General features: G+C 43.3%; 1 protein-coding gene across 2 annotated transcripts in view; it reads left to right on the top strand.

Moving 5' to 3' along the window:
- The first annotated feature begins 2,734 nt into the window (after window positions 1-2,734).
- FEZ2 (fasciculation and elongation protein zeta 2) overlaps window positions 2,735-17,067 on the top strand; it is a 42,460-nt gene continuing 28,127 nt past the window's right edge. For both annotated transcript variants that reach the window (XM_044261769.1, XM_044261768.1), the window contains exons 1-5: window positions 2,735-2,997; window positions 7,305-7,413; window positions 13,543-13,659; window positions 15,527-15,668; window positions 16,741-17,009. In XM_044261769.1, the coding sequence (XP_044117704.1) occupies window positions 2,744-2,997; window positions 7,305-7,413; window positions 13,543-13,659; window positions 15,527-15,668; window positions 16,741-17,009 (891 nt within the window). In that variant the 5' untranslated portion in view covers window positions 2,735-2,743. The remainder of the gene's footprint in view (window positions 2,998-7,304; window positions 7,414-13,542; window positions 13,660-15,526; window positions 15,669-16,740; window positions 17,010-17,067) is intronic.

Genomic DNA, 17,067 nt, shown 5'->3' with positions numbered 1-17,067 from the left:
GAAAGTACACAAGCATACAAACAGGGAGAGGGGCTCTTTTTTTTTTTTAAGATTTTATTTATTTATAGCAAAAGAAATTTTAACATCTCTGGTAACAAAACCTTGGAGGGGGAAAAATAAAAAAGAAGGACCTGAGAAAATACAATTCCAAAGGAGTAGAGTACTTCAATTTTAATGTTCATTCTTTTTTTAAAATTTATTATTATTTTTTTTTATTAAAGATTTTATTTATTTATTTGACAGAGAGAGATCACAAGTAGGCAGAGAGGCAGGCAGAGAGAGAGAGGAGGAAGCAGGCTCCCCGCTGAGCAGAGAGCCCAATGCGGGACTCGATCCCAGAACCCTGAGATCATGACCTGAGCCGAAGGCAGCGGCTTAACCCACTGAGCCACCCAGGCGCCCCTTTAATGTTCTTTCTTATAACACCCTCATCTTTGCAAATTTTGGGGGACTCTGGTTGATTTTGTGGAACATTTCTGGATGCTCTGTTTCCCTTGTCCTAACACTCTTGAGATTATGGAAAATTGGGGACCAATACCTTTATAAGAAATTTATATTAATAAGTATACCGGAAAATAGAATGTAATACACATGAGCAACATTAAATGTGTAACATGTGATCCAGGGATCACACAAAAAGTAAAATCATTTCCAGAACCAATTTATTTCATCTAAATGTGACCCAAGCCACCTGGTTTCTCTTTGAAAACTCCTCTGAATTGTCCGCATTTATTCCTTTCTATAAACTGGTGGGGCCTCTTGATGCTACCTGGGTCTCCTGAACACACCTTGCCAGTCTTCCCTGGTGTCACCTTCTGTCAGTGTGTCACTGTGCTCAATAGAGCTTTCTTACTTTTATTTTTTCATTCATTTTCCTCCCAATTCAATATGAAGTGCACTTTGTGTTCCTGAAGGTTGGCACCTTTTCCTCTTTTCTTCACCTTTTTTCCCGTGTGGGCCAGAGAGATTTCTCATCTCCACTGAATTTCTTCTCCTCAGAATCAGTCCCTCTGACTTAAGTCTTCAAATTAACAGTCTATTTTGTTAACCTTGGATTGCTTTGAAGTGAAGTTGATCGACGTGATTGTAGTATAAAATCCAGTTTCTTTTTTTTTTTTAAGACTTTTTAAAAGTAATTTATTTATTTGACAGACAGAGATCACAAATAGTCAGAGAGGCAGGCAGAGAGAGAGAGGGGAAAGCAGGCTCCCTGCTGAGCAGAAAGCCCAGGACACTGGGATCATGACCTGAGCCTAAGGCAGAGGCTTAACCCACTGAGCCACCCAGGCATCCCTAAAATCCAGTGTCAATCAAATGGTAAAGTGGAAGAGATGATCAAGTTAGCAATTGTTCAATAATTACCATGGAGAAGGCATGAGCTAATTTTTAAATGTCTGATTTGGATCCACTTTTAAGGAGGTCAGATGTTAAGGCACATCTGTATAGGGTGGTTCTAACAAGTGATTTAATTATGACACACCTTTTTAAGAAAAAATATAAATAATATAAATAAATATACATAGGATAAAAATGAGCGTTTTAACAAATTTTAAGTATACACCATACAGCTCCACCACCATACAGCTCCAGAATTTTTTACCATCCCAAAAGGCACTCTGTACCCATGAAAAACTAAGTTCTCATTTTCCCCTCTCCAGCCCCTGGCAACTCCATTATACTTACTGTTTCTATGATTTTGACTACTTCATACAAGTGGAATTATTCCACATGTGTCCTTTTGTCTCTGGCTTCACTTAGCATAAGGCCTACAAGGTTCATCCCCTGTTTGTTGATTTGCATTCCACTTGGGAGCTTCCCACGTGTATCTGAAATCAGCCTCTTAAGGAGGAAGGCAGGGAAAGACCTAAGACGAGGCCACTCCAACTTGGTAGATGGCAATTTTAATAAGCAAAGGGAGCTTACATACATAGGAGGCTTGCCTTTGGTGACTGCAGGACAAACAGATCCCCACACCCACCTGCCAAATCTTGTTTACTAAGAGGCCTTTAACTGGGTTCATTCATGGTACACCCAGAGGGTGTTCTCCAGGTATCATCAGAAGGCTACTTCCTTGGAGCAGGAAAGGCAAGTGGAACCCCCATTCCAAGGAGAGGGGAGGTGGAGGGGAGATTTCCAGTGCCTGGGTCTAGCTCACGGGTCAACTGGCAGTTACACCTTTTCAGTTACCTTCCCCAACACTGTACCAAGTGCTTTGCAAGTATTAATTTACATAATCACTCATCTTTGTATGTTCCCCAGGGTCTAGAAAGTGCTTTGCATGTTTTAGATATAAAATATTTGTGGAATGAATTTCGGTAGCACTTAAGCATTTCCAGGTGGCTCTTCTTGGTCTTCTGGTTGGAAATTTACAAAAGGAGTCCGTTTCTCCCAGGGGCATAATCTGACACTAGGTTGCAAGTTTAAAGAAGCCCTTTATTTAAGTCACATTTAGGCCAGTTTCCCACGAAGGGAAGCCATTCCTGAGTGACAGAGACTATAGGAAGTGACTCAACGTAATTAAAGTTTTTCTTTCGTTCTACTGAGACCGCAATCACCTGGGGGAAGAAAACTCCGGAAAAGGGAAGACCCGCAGGCTGGGCGGTCCGGACAGATCCACGTGGTAGACGGACAGAGGAGGCGGGGCCCGAGGCTAGGCGAAGCCCTCGGCGGGGCGGGGCCTGTGGGGCCTGCGGGGCGGGGCCCTGGCAGGGCGGGGCGGGGCGCGCCACTGCGCCGGGCGGCGATGGCGGCGGACGGGGACTGGCAGGATTTCTATGAGTTCCAGGAACCGGCCCGGAGCCTCCAGGACCAGGAGAACTGTAACGCGAGCCTCGAGGCCGGCGCAGGGCCGGGCGGGGGAGGCGACAGCTTCCCGGCGCTGGCCTGCAGCTTGGAGGAGAAGCTGAGTCTGTGTTTCCGCCCCTCGGGTCCGGGCGCCGAGCCCCCGAGGGCGGCCGTGCGGCCCATCACCGAGTGCAGCCTCCTGCAGGGGGACGAGTGAGTGCGGGCCCGGCCGGGAGCGGGCGGGAGCCTCCCCTGCCCCTCGCGCTGCCCTCGTCCTGTCCTCTGGCCCTAAGTCTGCAGCCTCAGGGGGACTCCGGCCACAGGCTCCTCCCCGCGCCCTCCTTCCGCCTCGCGAGTCCCCGCCCCCTCTGCTCCCCCGCCGCGCTCCCTGGGGCTGGGGGGGGTGGGGGTTCGGCCTCCCCGCGCTCAGCAATTTAAATCCCCTGCTCCCCAGCCCTCCCCGCTCCCTTACCCTCTGCCGCTGCGCTCCGCCTGCTCCCTAGAAACCGACCCAGGTTGGGTTCAGAGGGGAACCTCCTTCCACGGAGCAGGTAGTTAGAAATTGCACCTCCTCGGGCACATGTGTAGCCGCTCATTCATTCAGCTAGCGTTTATTTAAGCGCTGAGTGCAGAGGCTGCTTCGCGCTGGGAATACCAAGGTGGCTGAACATACCCCTCCCATGTAAGGCACCACTTAGGTTGGGGGGCTGGATTTGTAAACAGTATATATGGGTGTGACAAATGCTCTCCTGGACATACGTGCGAAATATAGGATATAAAAGGGGTGTGTGTGGGAGAGCCAGGAAAGGCTTCACAGGGAAAGAAATGTGCAAACTGGATCCTGATGGAAGAGTGGGAGTTTGCCTGGCAGATGAAGAAAGGTCTAGTTTTGCACCTCGCGATATAGCACGTGCAAAGGTACCAACGCTGAAGCAGCATTTATGCCACAGGAATTTATTGGCTCTATCGGAGAGCCCAGGTGGAGTGCAAATCCCGACAGAGGCAAAATAAATAAATAAATAAATAAATAAATGGAAAGAAAGAAAGAAAGAAAAAAAAGGCTGTAGTTATTAATAGCACGGATCTCCTAATCTGGTGGGACAACACGTTCAAGAACAGGTAGTTAGGGACGCCTGGGTGGCTCAGTTGGTTAAGCAGCTGCCTTCTGCTCAGGTCATGATCCCAGCGTCCTGGGATCGAGTCCTACATCGGGTCCCTTGCTCCGCAGGGAGCCTGCTTCTCCCTCTGACTCAGCCTTCCACTCTGTCTGCCTGTGCTCGCTCTCATTTTCTCTCTCTGACAAATAAATAAATAAAATCTTTAAAATTAAAAAAAAAAAAAAGAACAGGTAGTTAGTACAGAATTATCTAAGTGCAGTGTTAGGACATTCTTAAGGAAATGCACCAACTGGGTAAGGGAGAGGCAGAGTTCCTTGGGGGGGGTGTGTACTTCATTTGGCTATCTGGAACCCCAGTTACAATTTGGCTAAATAAGGGTTCTAATTCTGTACCTCAGCGTCACCCCCAAAAGATAGTAAAAGGAATGGTGAGAGTGAGGATACTGAGCATGTGGTATGGGTCTCTGGGGGAAAGGAGTCGCTGAGGAGCCGCGGGAGCTAGGAGTGGAATGAACACTGTGGACATGGGTGAGGGATGGGTTTTTAGAGCCCCTCAGGAATTCAGAGATGAGAGGTTAGGGAAGGATTCTTGAGAGATGGAGAGGGATCCACAGGCATAGAAAGGGGCTTTCAGCCTGATGGCCTCCTTTCATCTGTGAATAAGGTAGGAAGCTTGAACAGAGGAATTCTGGAGTGAGGGCCTGTAAACATGGCTTAGCAGTGGTTGGCACCCAGCTGTGTTGGGGACCATGTCGTCTCGTTGGCACCTGTCTGCAGTGTTCTGCTCAGTGTGGAGGGAGGAGCTTATGATTGGATTTTGTATATGGATATATGCAGCCAATAGCAAAAGATGACCTTTTTGAAAGTCTATTCCTAGAGAAGATAGTTTTATATATACATATGTAGATTTATATACTCTCAATCATTGGGACTCAGGACATACTCTGGATTAAAAAATGATAGTTCTGATGCATTTAGATTTGGCAAGAGTAACTTCTCAGAACAGATTAGTGGTTTGTACATAAATGTTAAGGTTCCCTATTTTTCTTCACCTGTACTGTCTAGAAAGTAGTTTATGTTAGTCTTTGCTTAAATCCTAGGTTGATGTAAAACTTAAACAAAATATTTTGTTACTCTTGATAATGGTTTTTAGTAGATGATATGTTGGTAGTAATGCCTGATTCTTAATTTGGGAATGCATAACACATTTCTTTCTCTCTTTTCAGGGGCTGGGGCTGGTCACTGCTCACTGTCCCTTTTCTGTTGCATACATCTCTCCGTGGCTTGATAGAGTCCATCCCTGCCCCTCTCAGAGAGAGTTGAGAATTCTTTCACTCAGATTTGCGTTGGCTTAGGACACTTTATATTACTTCTCTGAGCCCTCCCTTTAGTTTTGGTTAAATATGGATTACACTTATCTGCTATGGTTTTACTTCAGAAGGGTATCCCATAGGATTCAATGTCACAGGACTTTGACCTCCTTGGAAAAGAGCTTTCTTGCTGGTTGTTTATGACTGCTTGTAATATTTTATGATAAAGATAAAGGCAATTCATGTCTTGACGGGAGAATTCTAGAAATCTTTCTCTTAGGTCAGCCCTGTGTCCTTCCAATTGTTCTAACCTTGGTGGAGATGGAGGACTGTTAATTGTCCTTCACTTTCTTGGGAGATCAAATTTACCCACAGTCTCTCCTACTGGGTGAAGTATTCCTCTCCACTTGCCTTCTTCTTCCAGCCTCATTTAAGAAGAAACTAACAAGCAGTCCCCCAAACCATGGACTGTCTTCACCTACTAGAATATCCTACTCGAGTTCTTAACTAAGGTTAGGTATATAGTCAGTTATCCGGTATCTGCAAGTCTTTTACTCAGGAAGATGTGGGTCAGAAACGTAGCAAGTTTAGCTGATTTTAAACAATCCAGAGTCGTTGCCTCCAGTTGGAGTATTTTGGCATTGGAGAGGGTTGTGTTTCTAACAGAGAGGAGAATGGGAATGAACTATGCATATGGGAGATGTGCTGGGTAAATGAGCCAGTTTCCTAGAGCTTTTTGGGTTCACATTTTCATTGAGGCTAATGTGCATTCCAAAGCCAAGCATCATTTCGGGATTTTATGTTTTTGGCAGTTATGGTCCCATTGCTTCTTCTCTTTAGCACCAAATCCCAAATTCATTAAATCAAGTATATTGCTTCTTTATTTTTAAGCTTGCATTCTTATTTTTATGCCTCCAGTGGTCTTGTTTTCGTCTCTTAGTGGCTTACATGTTTGGAAAAAAAGAAAAACCCACTCAGTTATTTAATGGCATATTCATGATTAGATATCTGCCATATACTTTAGGTATTTTTTCTTACGACATCTGTGTATCTCTGCCCATTAAATAGATTATATGTAGTCTTTAACTTACCCCAATTTAATTTCATCTCATTTATATCTCTGAAGTCATGTTTTATTATGCTGTTATTACTTTGGTACTAAATCTGAATTTTGGTCATGAAGTTGGAATTTGCTGTCCTTATCCAGTGTGACTTAGGACTTCCCTCAAAACAACTCATTTGAAATAATGCTTAAGAGTAATAGAGCTGGAAGGGATCTCTGTGACGCAGGCCTTTCATTTTAGAGAAGGGTGGCTCTTACTTAGAGAGGTTAAGGAACATGACCAAAGACTTCACTATTTGAAGAAGAAAGGAAATGAGAGTCTGTGTTTCCTGAATTTTAGTCAAGCACCCTTTCATTTTACTCTTTTGCTCCCCCGAAATGCTGTTTGGCAATAAGGAAGGGTGATTGCATTGGCTATAACCTTTGTGCATTTTACTGTGAACTCCCTTTTCTCTCCTTCATTTTATCTGTCGCAGTCCTTAGCCTATTATATTACAAAATAGATGTTAAACCCCAGTCACATTGAGACTGAATCCTTTCTCCAGGAGGAATAACACATTTTTGGTTAGAGAAAGATTATTCACCGTATGAAACGATCAATAAGCAATGTACTACTCGCGTGGCTCAGGACACATTACAGAAGCTCCCTGTATTTCAGTCTCCTCCTCTGTGAAATGGGGGTAATAATGGTTCTTTATAGTATTGTTTCTGAGGATTAAATGAGTAATCTGTGTAAATTGCTTAGGAGGATACCTGGCAGCTAGTATTGTGGAAACGTGACCTGTTGACTTTGAGAGAGTTTTCACACCACTGAATCTTCCTTAGTACTTCTTGTCAGCCCAGGGATCCGGTGCTCATGTAGTCTTCTTTAGGGGGCTCTTTGTTGGGGTTTTTCTGGAAAACTGGAGGCCTTGCGTTGTTTTGCTTTGACATTTTTTGTTCTTTTTTTCACTATGGTTTTGGTATTTGTTTAACAAAAGACATGTGGAGGGTGTTAACTTTCGTTGATTGTAGTTTTCTTCTTTTTAAGGATTTGGAATGCCCTGACAGATAATTATGGAAACGTAATGCCGGTAGACTGGAAGTCCTCCCACACCAGGACCCTGCATTTGCTTACACTGAACCTCTCAGAAAAAGGGGTAAGTTAGGAATTGAGCGAATAGTTTCTGAATAACTGATTCTGATAATAGAACTAAAAAATAGCCTTGCTATTGAACAGATTCAGTGGGTTGCCAGTTATTTCCAAGTTTATAGCCATTGGTGTGGCCTTCTGTTGCCAACTTGGCTCCACCACTGTCAGCCTTTGCTAGCACTTTCCTCCAGTTCTTCCCAAGCATACGCTCTCTTTTGTATGTTTAGCCAAATCTTTGTCACCTGGGAATGAACAACAAAGATCAGCGGGTTTTTTTGTTTTTGTTTTTTTTCTGAGCTTAACTAGCACAATTTTGGTGTGCTGGGAAAACTGGATAATATACTGAGGGTACTGGGAAAGCAACATTGAGTTGACTTTCTGATGAATTTAAGGACTTGCTGGACATGACACATTTTCTGAAGACTGTGTGTTCCTGTGAGTATTCGGTAACCTTTAAAAGACCTTAGAGCTCTTGGCTGCCTGTTTGAGCCTGCTGGGGACTCCTCGGGGTTGTAAAGTGAAGGTGCCGGGGGTAAGAAGTGTGAGCACAGGTGATGGGACAGCTGGGGTCGGGGTGGAAAAGGGAAGGTCATTGTTTTAGGTGGAAAAGCACATCTAAAGGTGATGAGAAACAGCCAAGTTATATATAAGTTTCAGGGGCTGTTTAAGTTCCTTATCATATAACAATGTAAACTCATGCCAGACCTTTTGGCATGCTCTATGTTTCATTAAGTGTATTTGTGTAATTGAGAGTATAATGTATTGGGGCTGTCAGTACCTTAAATGGTATTGTTAATGTTTTATGTAAACGACTTCCTCAATTATATGACTCAGGACAGCCTGCTGCCTATTATTTTCTAGTTAAATGTGTAGTTCTGCCTGTGTTTCCCAGTATTCGAGTAGAGAGAGAAATCTTGCTGTATGATCCAGTAACCCCACTAAGCTGTTCTGCTGACTGACCTGGCATACATTTTGTGAAAAGGAATAACAGCATTCCTTATGCTGTGTCTTCTCTTTGGACCCTAGCTGTCATTTTGGGCTTGGTTCAAGTTTCCTTTCCCCTCTGAAGCTTCCTATTACTGTTTTAGCCTTTGCTGATCTCATGGAATTATACAATTTTAGAGTTGGAAGCGACTTTAAAGGACACTTAATCCAACCTCTCACTTGGGGGGAATCCCCATCTACGGCCTCTCTGACAGATGGCCCTTTAGCCATGGCCTCAATCCCTGTGTGGAAGGGAAATGCAGCTCTCTCTGTGGGAACTGGTTACACTGGTGGGGGTGTGAAAATCTTCAAGGACTTATCTGTCCCACAGAATTTATCCCCATTGTCTCCTGGGTACCGGTCCCCACAGCACTTTGTCCATTTCTCAGACCATTACTTTGTTTTCTTATTAATCCTGTGTTTTAGGGTCTGTCATTGTGATTGTGATTTGCTGCTAGCAAATATTTTTAGTCTTTTTAGTAACTACCACTGTTCCTGGCACATAGTGAGTACTAAGACAAGTGTTGAGTGAGCAAAGGAATAATCGTGTCAATGAGACCATAAAGTTAGAGAATATGATGGAAAGTTCTTTTTTAAAAAATAGGTATTTTCTGTATTATTTAACATAGTACTAAATCCATGATAGCCAATCAATGAGTATTTTTTTTTTTGGACATACTTAAAAATAGCATAGAAGAGATAGAAGTGCATTAGCAGTTGAATGGGACACTATAATATGGTTTCATTGAATAAAATGTATGTCTTGTATTGTTCTTAAATCACATCTTGGGAAGTTGCTCCCTTTTTCTGCCTTCTGATTGTTATTTTCTTTAAAAAAATTTTTTTTAGTAACTACTTTTTTTTATTAAAGATTTTATTTATTTATTTGAGAGAGAGAGAGAGAGAGAGAGAGAAGAACATGAGAAGAGGAAGGGTCCTGCCGAGCAGGGAGCCCGATGCGGGACTCCAGGATCATGACCTGAGCTGAAGACACTTGCTTAACCAGCTGAGCCACCCAGGTGCCCCAGACGTTATTTTCAATGCCAGAGTAATGGTATAGCCAAGGGTGGTGATTTGTAATGACTTGGGAATTCAGTACTAGTAACTGATCTTAATTATAAAAGCCTTATCTGAAAAACTCAGCAGATTAAAGTGGACAAGTGATCATCCATCTGTCATCTGCCCACCGTGACACAACTACCAGGTGATGAATAAGAACTGAAATTAGAACTCTGTTCCTCAGGAAGGAGTAGCACACATTCGGTTCCTGGAGAACAAGGAGCTATGTGAGAAGGACCTTCACATTCTGTTAGATAGCATTTTATTACATTTTTTTTTTTTTTTAAAGATTTTATTTCTTTGACAGACAGAGATCACAAGTAGGCAGAGAGGCAGGCAGAGAGAAAGGAGGAAGCAGGCTCCCCGCTGAGCAGAGAGCCCCATCTGGGGCTCGATCCCAGGACCCTGGGATCATGACCCGAGCTGAAGGCAGAGGCTTTAACCCACCGAGCCACCCAGGTGCCCCTTGTTACATTTTTTTTTAACCTGAGTTCGTTTATTTAGCATTGCCTACTGTATGCTGTATTCTTTCCATAACTGAATTGTGTTGAATTTACCTTTGGAAGCATCCTTTAGATTATTCCATTTGTAAATGGGATCTGTAGGAAATTTCTTCCTTTTCTTTCTTTCTCTCTTTCTTTCAGATTTTGTTTGTTTATTTAATGGAGAGATAGCACAGGTAGGCAGAGAGGCAGGCAGAGCGGGAAGGAGAAGCAGGCACCCTGCCCAGCAGGGAGTCTGACTCTAGGCTCTATCCCAGGACCCTGGGATCATGACCTGAGCCAAAGGCAGCTGCTTAACCGACTGAGCCACCCAGGTGTCCCTGGAGATTTTTTTCTGGATGAAGGGAGAGGACCTTTCTTTTGCATTAGGATGAGAAAAACATTCAGGAAAACCACCATTTGCCACTTTTCAACTTTTAATTTTTCTTCCCTTGAGGTTCAAGATGGCACACTTTTAAATTTGATGAGTCTTTCTATAGTAAGGGAACTAGTATATTCCAGATTCTTACATGGGCACATTTTTTCCATTTGAGGCAGCTTCAGTTTCGTACAGGGCAATAGAACCACCAGCTCTGTGTCTAACCTGGCACAGGAAGGAGTGATGGGAATGTTTGGCAAAGAGAAGACACACTGATGCCGAAATGGGAGAGTGAATAATGATACCCATGACAGCCAAGGTTAGTTTTCAAAGCCGAAAGGGATTCCAGCCCTTAACATATGCCATCTCTGTGGGGAATGGACTTGGCTCAGTCCCTGGAAAGATGATCTGGGGTCATTATTTCTCTTGTTATGGAAATTTATTCTAATGGTTTACGGGTATCAGTTATGTGTTTGGCAATAGCTATAAAAACTATTCTAAATCCAGTGCCATTTTTGAATATGCTTATATGGGAAAAGGCTTCTAAATAATATTGCCTTAGGAACATCTCATGTGCTGTCTCCTTCCTCCTACTGTGAGCGTTTTTTTTCAAGGACAGAGACTTTGTTTTATGCACCTTTTTATCTTCAAGAGCAGAGGCAGGAAGAAGATAGTATCTTCTTTAGGAGTCATTTTTAAATGAAAACTTGGATTTGTCTGTAAGAGGAAGAATAAATCTATGGTCCTTCAGTTATAATGAAGATTGATTGTGGGAAGTGTTGAAATTTAAGGATCCATGAAGATAATTGCTAGGTCTACTCCCCTTCATCCATACACCCTTGTAACTAGATTGTGGCACTTTTCATCCCCACTTCTATAATCTTGAAGTCAAACATCCTCTCTCACCAAGAGCCTAAGCTCTTGATCTTTCACATTCCTTATTAAAAGTTGATAACTGGAAAAGAAAAAAAAGATAACTGCATTGGTTTAAAAGTACTAGAACTAGTATAGACCTTATCATGAAAAAGCAGCCTCTGCCCTCCTTACCCCATCCTTGCTTTCTACTTACCAGAGGCAGCCACTTTTAGCTCCTTGAACTGTTTCTTCTGACAGGTAACATGCTTTCATCATTTTACTTGATTTTTTTTTTTTCAACTTTAGACTTTATCCATTTACTTTCTACTCATCGGTGAGGGTTTAGGTCTCTCTCAGTCCTCCCACTGTCCCTCAACACCATAACCCTCATGGAAACTTTCCCTTCCCTTGTCTTCCCAATATAATTGTATAAAAATAATTGGTTAAATTAATCTTCATCATTTATATTGACTATATAAATATTCACAGTTGACCCATTTCCGTACATCATGAGTGAATTTCCTCTTGTAATTTGTTTGGTTTTTTTCCTTAGGGTAATAATCATTGTCTTTTTGTGGTTCATTTAAGCTATCATTACCTCATAAATTCAGCCTCAACAGAGCCATAAAACTCGTTTTAGTACGTGACATGCACCAGAGCACCTGTTAATGTCTCTGCCTCTCTTTCTCTTATCCTTTTTGATGCTCCGTGCAGTACCAGTTGTCATCTGAGCTCTTTACTCTCCAGGTGAACTTCACAGCCATCATTCTGGAACCTTTATTCCACCATCATTACAAGAATTCCCACATTTCATTCTTGGATTACGTCCCAGGTCTGCTTCCTTTCTGGTTTTCCTTCTGGTTTGAATGGAGCTTATTCTGCAGTAGCTTTCTGAGAAAGGGTGAATGAGGTAAAATACTTTGAGATCTTGAATGCCTGAAAATGTGTTTATTCTGAGCTCCCAACTAATTGTTACTTTAGCTGAAGATAGGATTCTAGGCTGAAATTTACTGAAACATGGAAATAACATTGATTTTTTTTCTTCACCTCGTTTGTTGCTGTTGAGAGTTTAAAAGACATTTTGATTCTTGATCCTTTTCATGTGATGGGTTTTTTCCTCTCTGGAAGCTTTTAGATTCTTCTTTTTCTCACAGTGTTCTGAAAGTTCAGAATAATACGCTGAAGACCATGTCCAGGCCTTTCCTAGTCTATGGCGCAGTGAAGACACACACGCCCAAGGAGGTGTGTCTTCACTGAGTTACAACATGGACTTGCATTATGTGGTAGGACAAGCCCCAGAACCCTGATGTGGCTCCTCTCCCAGACTGACATTCTGAAAGGCAGCACTTGTCCATTTTTACCTACTGCATTTCCCAGATAAGGCTTTACAGTTAGGACTAGTACTTAATTTTTGGTCATGATTTTTGGTGTGGGCAGCTTAAGGGACAGCAGCTAGGTAGGCATGGTGTGATAACCGAGGGCGGGCAACGGTAAGCAGTAGTAGCACCCCTGGGTATGAAGAGGTAAGGAAAGGAGAAGTTACCAGAACCCAGAGAGAGTAGCTGTAGGGGGACAGGTCTGCTTGACAGGCTCTGCTGCCTTGTGGCAGTCTGGGGGACAGCGGAAGGAAGGTCCAGCTCTCCTCTTCCCACCCTCCAGTCTGCTGCTGGTGTCTGCCAGTGGTTTTTAACCCACTGGAAGCCAGAAGTCCAGGCCATCCTTTGATTTAGTCCATAAAGTTCAACGTCCTGATGCCCAGAGCAGGGTGGAAAATGGCAGTGAGGCAAATGGGAACCTCCAGCACGATTTCATTGAAAGATTTTCTTGGAACCTACAGAGATTTTATTTTTGGAAGAAGAGCTGTTCCCCTGTATGGCAAAGTTCGACTCTTGTGGACAGTGCCAGGGAACCAATTCCTAATCTTTTATTCTGAATGTTAGAAGTTAGTTTGGCAGTAATTAACTTTATGTTACCTGTGGAATTTTAAGATACACCAGTCTTACTATTAGATTGTGAACTAAATCACATTTGCTGCTAAACCCGCCTATTGCCTCCCTCCCCCGTCTCCTGTAATTCCCTCCGACTTCCTAAAAAACGCTGTAAGTGACCCTCTTCCCCAGGGAGAAGCAGCTAAGCCTGTGTCCGTATTGGGGATTAGGGGAAGCGTTAGGGGATGCATGCGGCACCTCAGCAATTTCATGTTTATTTTCCATTCCCCCCCGTTGGTGTCTGAGATGAGTAAAGGACTTCATTGCTGCCTGGCACGGAGCGATCGTAATCATTTCTCCCTTTCCAGGGAAGACTTCTTTACCCAGACACTGCGCATTTGTTGTGATCAGAATGTCCTGCTTTTAACAGTGGGTTATTTTGCTTTCAGATAAGTGACAGTTTGCTCTTTGATGCATCAGACGACGAGGAGCTGAGAGAACAGCTGGATATGCATTCGATCATCGTCTCCTGCGTTAATGAAGAGCCGCTCTTCACTGCAGAGCAGGTAGAGACGAGACCTTCGTCCAGGAAAGAAAAAGGAAACCTCAAGCTGAAAAACAGTTTCTTCCTGGGGCAGTAAGGGCTGGGTTGTTGGGATTTACTTATTTTCCCTGCATTTTCTGTGTAGGTAAGCTCATCAGTTACGTCCTCCACGGAGAAAAGAAGAAGGTATATGTAATCTGAAGCAGATGGGATCATGTTAGTTGGGAAGATTTTTCAGTACGAGCACTTTCCCCGTGCAGGCCTGGTTGAAACAGTGCAGCAAGTTGCCAAGGGAGGGTTAGTGCTTCACCTGAAATCAGAAAAAATACTGTGAATTGTGTACTTTTTCAAGAGTAACAAGACATGGCAAACTATACCGTATCTGTGCCGACACCACCTACTTTCTCTAAAGGCCTGTGTAAAAATCATCAGCACTTATTAGAAGTACATATTGTGCTCCCAGAAAGAAGTGAGCGTGATTCCTGTGGAATGCTTTGATAACGTCAGCCCTGTATTCATTTAAACCACTTGCGTCGGCTTTCTCAGTGTCCGGATACTCTTCCCACTTGGGTTGGGTCGTCAAACTCCTGAAGGAAGGCGCGCCAACCCTGCTCTCACTGCGAACCCTCCCAGAGTAAAGCTTTCGGCTGGAAACGTGAGGTCACTGACGAGATAGGCTGTGGCCAGGTTGGGAGGAGTCCATTAAATGTGTGCCATTTTGATGCTCCTTCGTCATATTTGTGGCTGGATTATTCCAGGCCTGGAAAGAGTGCGGTGCTTAAAATGCCAGATAATGGGGGGGAGGGCTGTGGGGGGTGGAGCGTGATATCCCCGGGAAATAACGCGACCCTGAGGGTTCATTGTCTCCTCGGTAATCTGCCTGAATGCGTAAGCCTTCCTGCTCCCAAGACTTAGCCAAGCAGATTCTGCCCTCTTCTCCAGGGTTTCATTGTGCTGTTTTACAATGCCCGTTTGAGAAAATCTTCTTACTAATTAACATAATCCCCACCTCCTTCAGATTTACTCTTCTTTTTCTCAGTACAAGTATTACATCTTAAGCCTGCTGATTCATCCCGCATTTTTTTCCAATAGTTTTTTTTTTTAAACTCTTAGATCTATTTTTTCTTAACTGTTGAGTAATTTTTCTGATTCTAAGTTCCCACTGACTAATGATTCCTTTGCAACTTTTAAATGTGGAGCAGGACAAGATAACTATCGTAAGATTCGAGCAGTGTTGCCCACGACAGTAGATTATCGTTTGAAAGACAGATATTTCTGAAATTTTCCTTCTTCTGTGCAGCTCTCTTTTTCTCTTTTAAGCTTCTACATTTCAGTTAATTTTGAGTATCTCTTAATCTTTCATTGAGTTAATACAAGAAAATATTTTTCTGCTGTTAAAGGAAAAATTTGCTGCTGTGGAGGTAATTTTTTGCTTTATATAACAATTTTTTTGCTTTCTTTTTTTAATTTTATGTCAATTTGATGAAATCCTTTAAACTGAGCACTGGCATGTGGCATATAGTATATTTTCTGTCATTTGCTTTCTTTTGACTATAATCTGGCTCTAGCATATCTGAAGTAAATTATACGTGTGTTTTTGTGCCATTTCTAAGACATTGCAAGATCTGATAGGGCTTCCTGTATCATGAGGGACATTAAATCATACTCTTTAATTTTGTGCTTAGCATATTGTAAATTTTTTTTTTTTATTAACCACTCACTCTTAAAATCAAAATTTTGTTTATTCAGAATACCAGCTCCTCCTGCACACTGTTGGTTAGTGGAGAATTTAGTGCATTTCTGCTCTGGTTGCTTCAAGTGAGCACCATGTGCAGATAGGTTGTTTAGCTGAGTGTCTCCGAGTAACAGCGGTATGTATATTTTGGAAGGTTATTGAAGAAATTGAAGAAATGATGCAGGAATCTCCGGATCCAGAAGATGATGAAACGCCCACCCAGTCAGATCGGCTGTCCATGCTGTCCCAGGAAATCCAGACTCTTCAGAGATCCAGCACAAGCAGTTACGAAGAGAGTAAGACACCCTCCTTAAGTCCATGCTCTTCATACTTCCTGTGTGTCCCATCTCCAGGAAGCTCAGACTCGCACAGGCTATGATACACACCCTTCTTCAGCTCTCCAGCAAAGTGCTCGGGCGTATTTTTATCAGTGCTCAGGGACTTTGTCATGTTCACCTTTGAATCCCCTACTAGCCGGATTGGGCTGCTGTAACGAAGTCCTGTATGCCCCGGTCTTAAACAACAGGAATTTATTGTCTCAGAGGTCTGGAGGCTGGAAGTTCAAGATCAAGGTGTCAGCAGGTTTGGTTTCTTCTGGGGCCTCTCTCCTCAGCTTATAGGTGGCTGTCTTCTCCCCGTCCTCGTGTGGCCTTCCCTCTCTGTGTGTGTCTGTCCTTGTCTGGTCATTTTGTAAGACAGCACTCATACTGGATTAGGGCCCAGCCTAACAACCTCATTTTTACTTACGTTTTTAAAGAACCCCCATCCCCAAATACAAGCACTTCCTGACGTAGTGGGGGTGAGTGTTTCAGTGATGTCCTAGCCTCCCTCGCATGAGCCTCACTCACATGCTGAGGAAAAACCGAAAGGGGGTTTCAGGGACTAGTCTTTTCTTTCATCTTCCTAGTCTTCAAAAAAATTCACACATCGGGGCACATGTGATCCAGTATGTACTTGGTTTAATTTTTTTCAGTTCAACTCCTGTCTTCTGAAGTGTGCTAGAACCCTGCTAAACTGCGTGCAGTTTCTTGTCAGCAGGTAGTTTCTGTATTCGCCCTCGGCTTTTGTGTGTGTGCTTTTCGTTGTATGAGCTTTTTTCCATCTCGACTGGAGTGCCGCTCCTGGGATGGCTGAGTTAGTTAGGCAAGTAAAGAATGCTGTTACACTTCTCAGCCTTTTGAGAAGTAAGTTTGCCCACCTACCTCTGCTCAGTCCTGCCTACCAGAAGCTTTAGGATGACCAGAAGATCTCCCACAGTTAATTGTTTAGAATAGGATTCTCGCTCTTTTGGCCTAAAACACCCCATCGTGCCGCTCTCTTGAAAGGCTTTTTGTCTTAGTACCTGCCGTGCTCTGCTTTTGGTCGCAGGAGTAAAGAGGCTCTCAGTATCTGAATTAAATGAACTACTGGAAGAAATTGAGGCGGCCATCAAGGAATTCTCCGAAGAGCTGGTGCAGCAGTTGGCCCTGCGAGACGAACTGGAGTTTGAAAAGGAAGTGAAGAACAGCTTTATTTCCGTTCTCATTGAAGTGCAGAACAAACAGAAGGAGCACAAAGAAACAGCCAAGAAGAAAAAGAAACTCAAGAATGGCGGCTCCCAGAATGGGAAGAATGAGAGAAGTCATATGCCCGGCACAGTAAGTGGTGTTCAGCGGGAGTCCCCCTGCGCTGGGAGTCACTCCCGTGGTGGCCCCA

Source organism: Neovison vison, chromosome 8 (genome assembly GCF_020171115.1).
Source record: "Neovison vison isolate M4711 chromosome 8, ASM_NN_V1, whole genome shotgun sequence".
Lineage (NCBI taxonomy): Eukaryota > Metazoa > Chordata > Mammalia > Carnivora > Mustelidae > Neogale > Neogale vison.
Note: the sequence above shows the minus strand (reverse complement) of the source record. Positions and strands in the feature narration are given on the sequence as shown.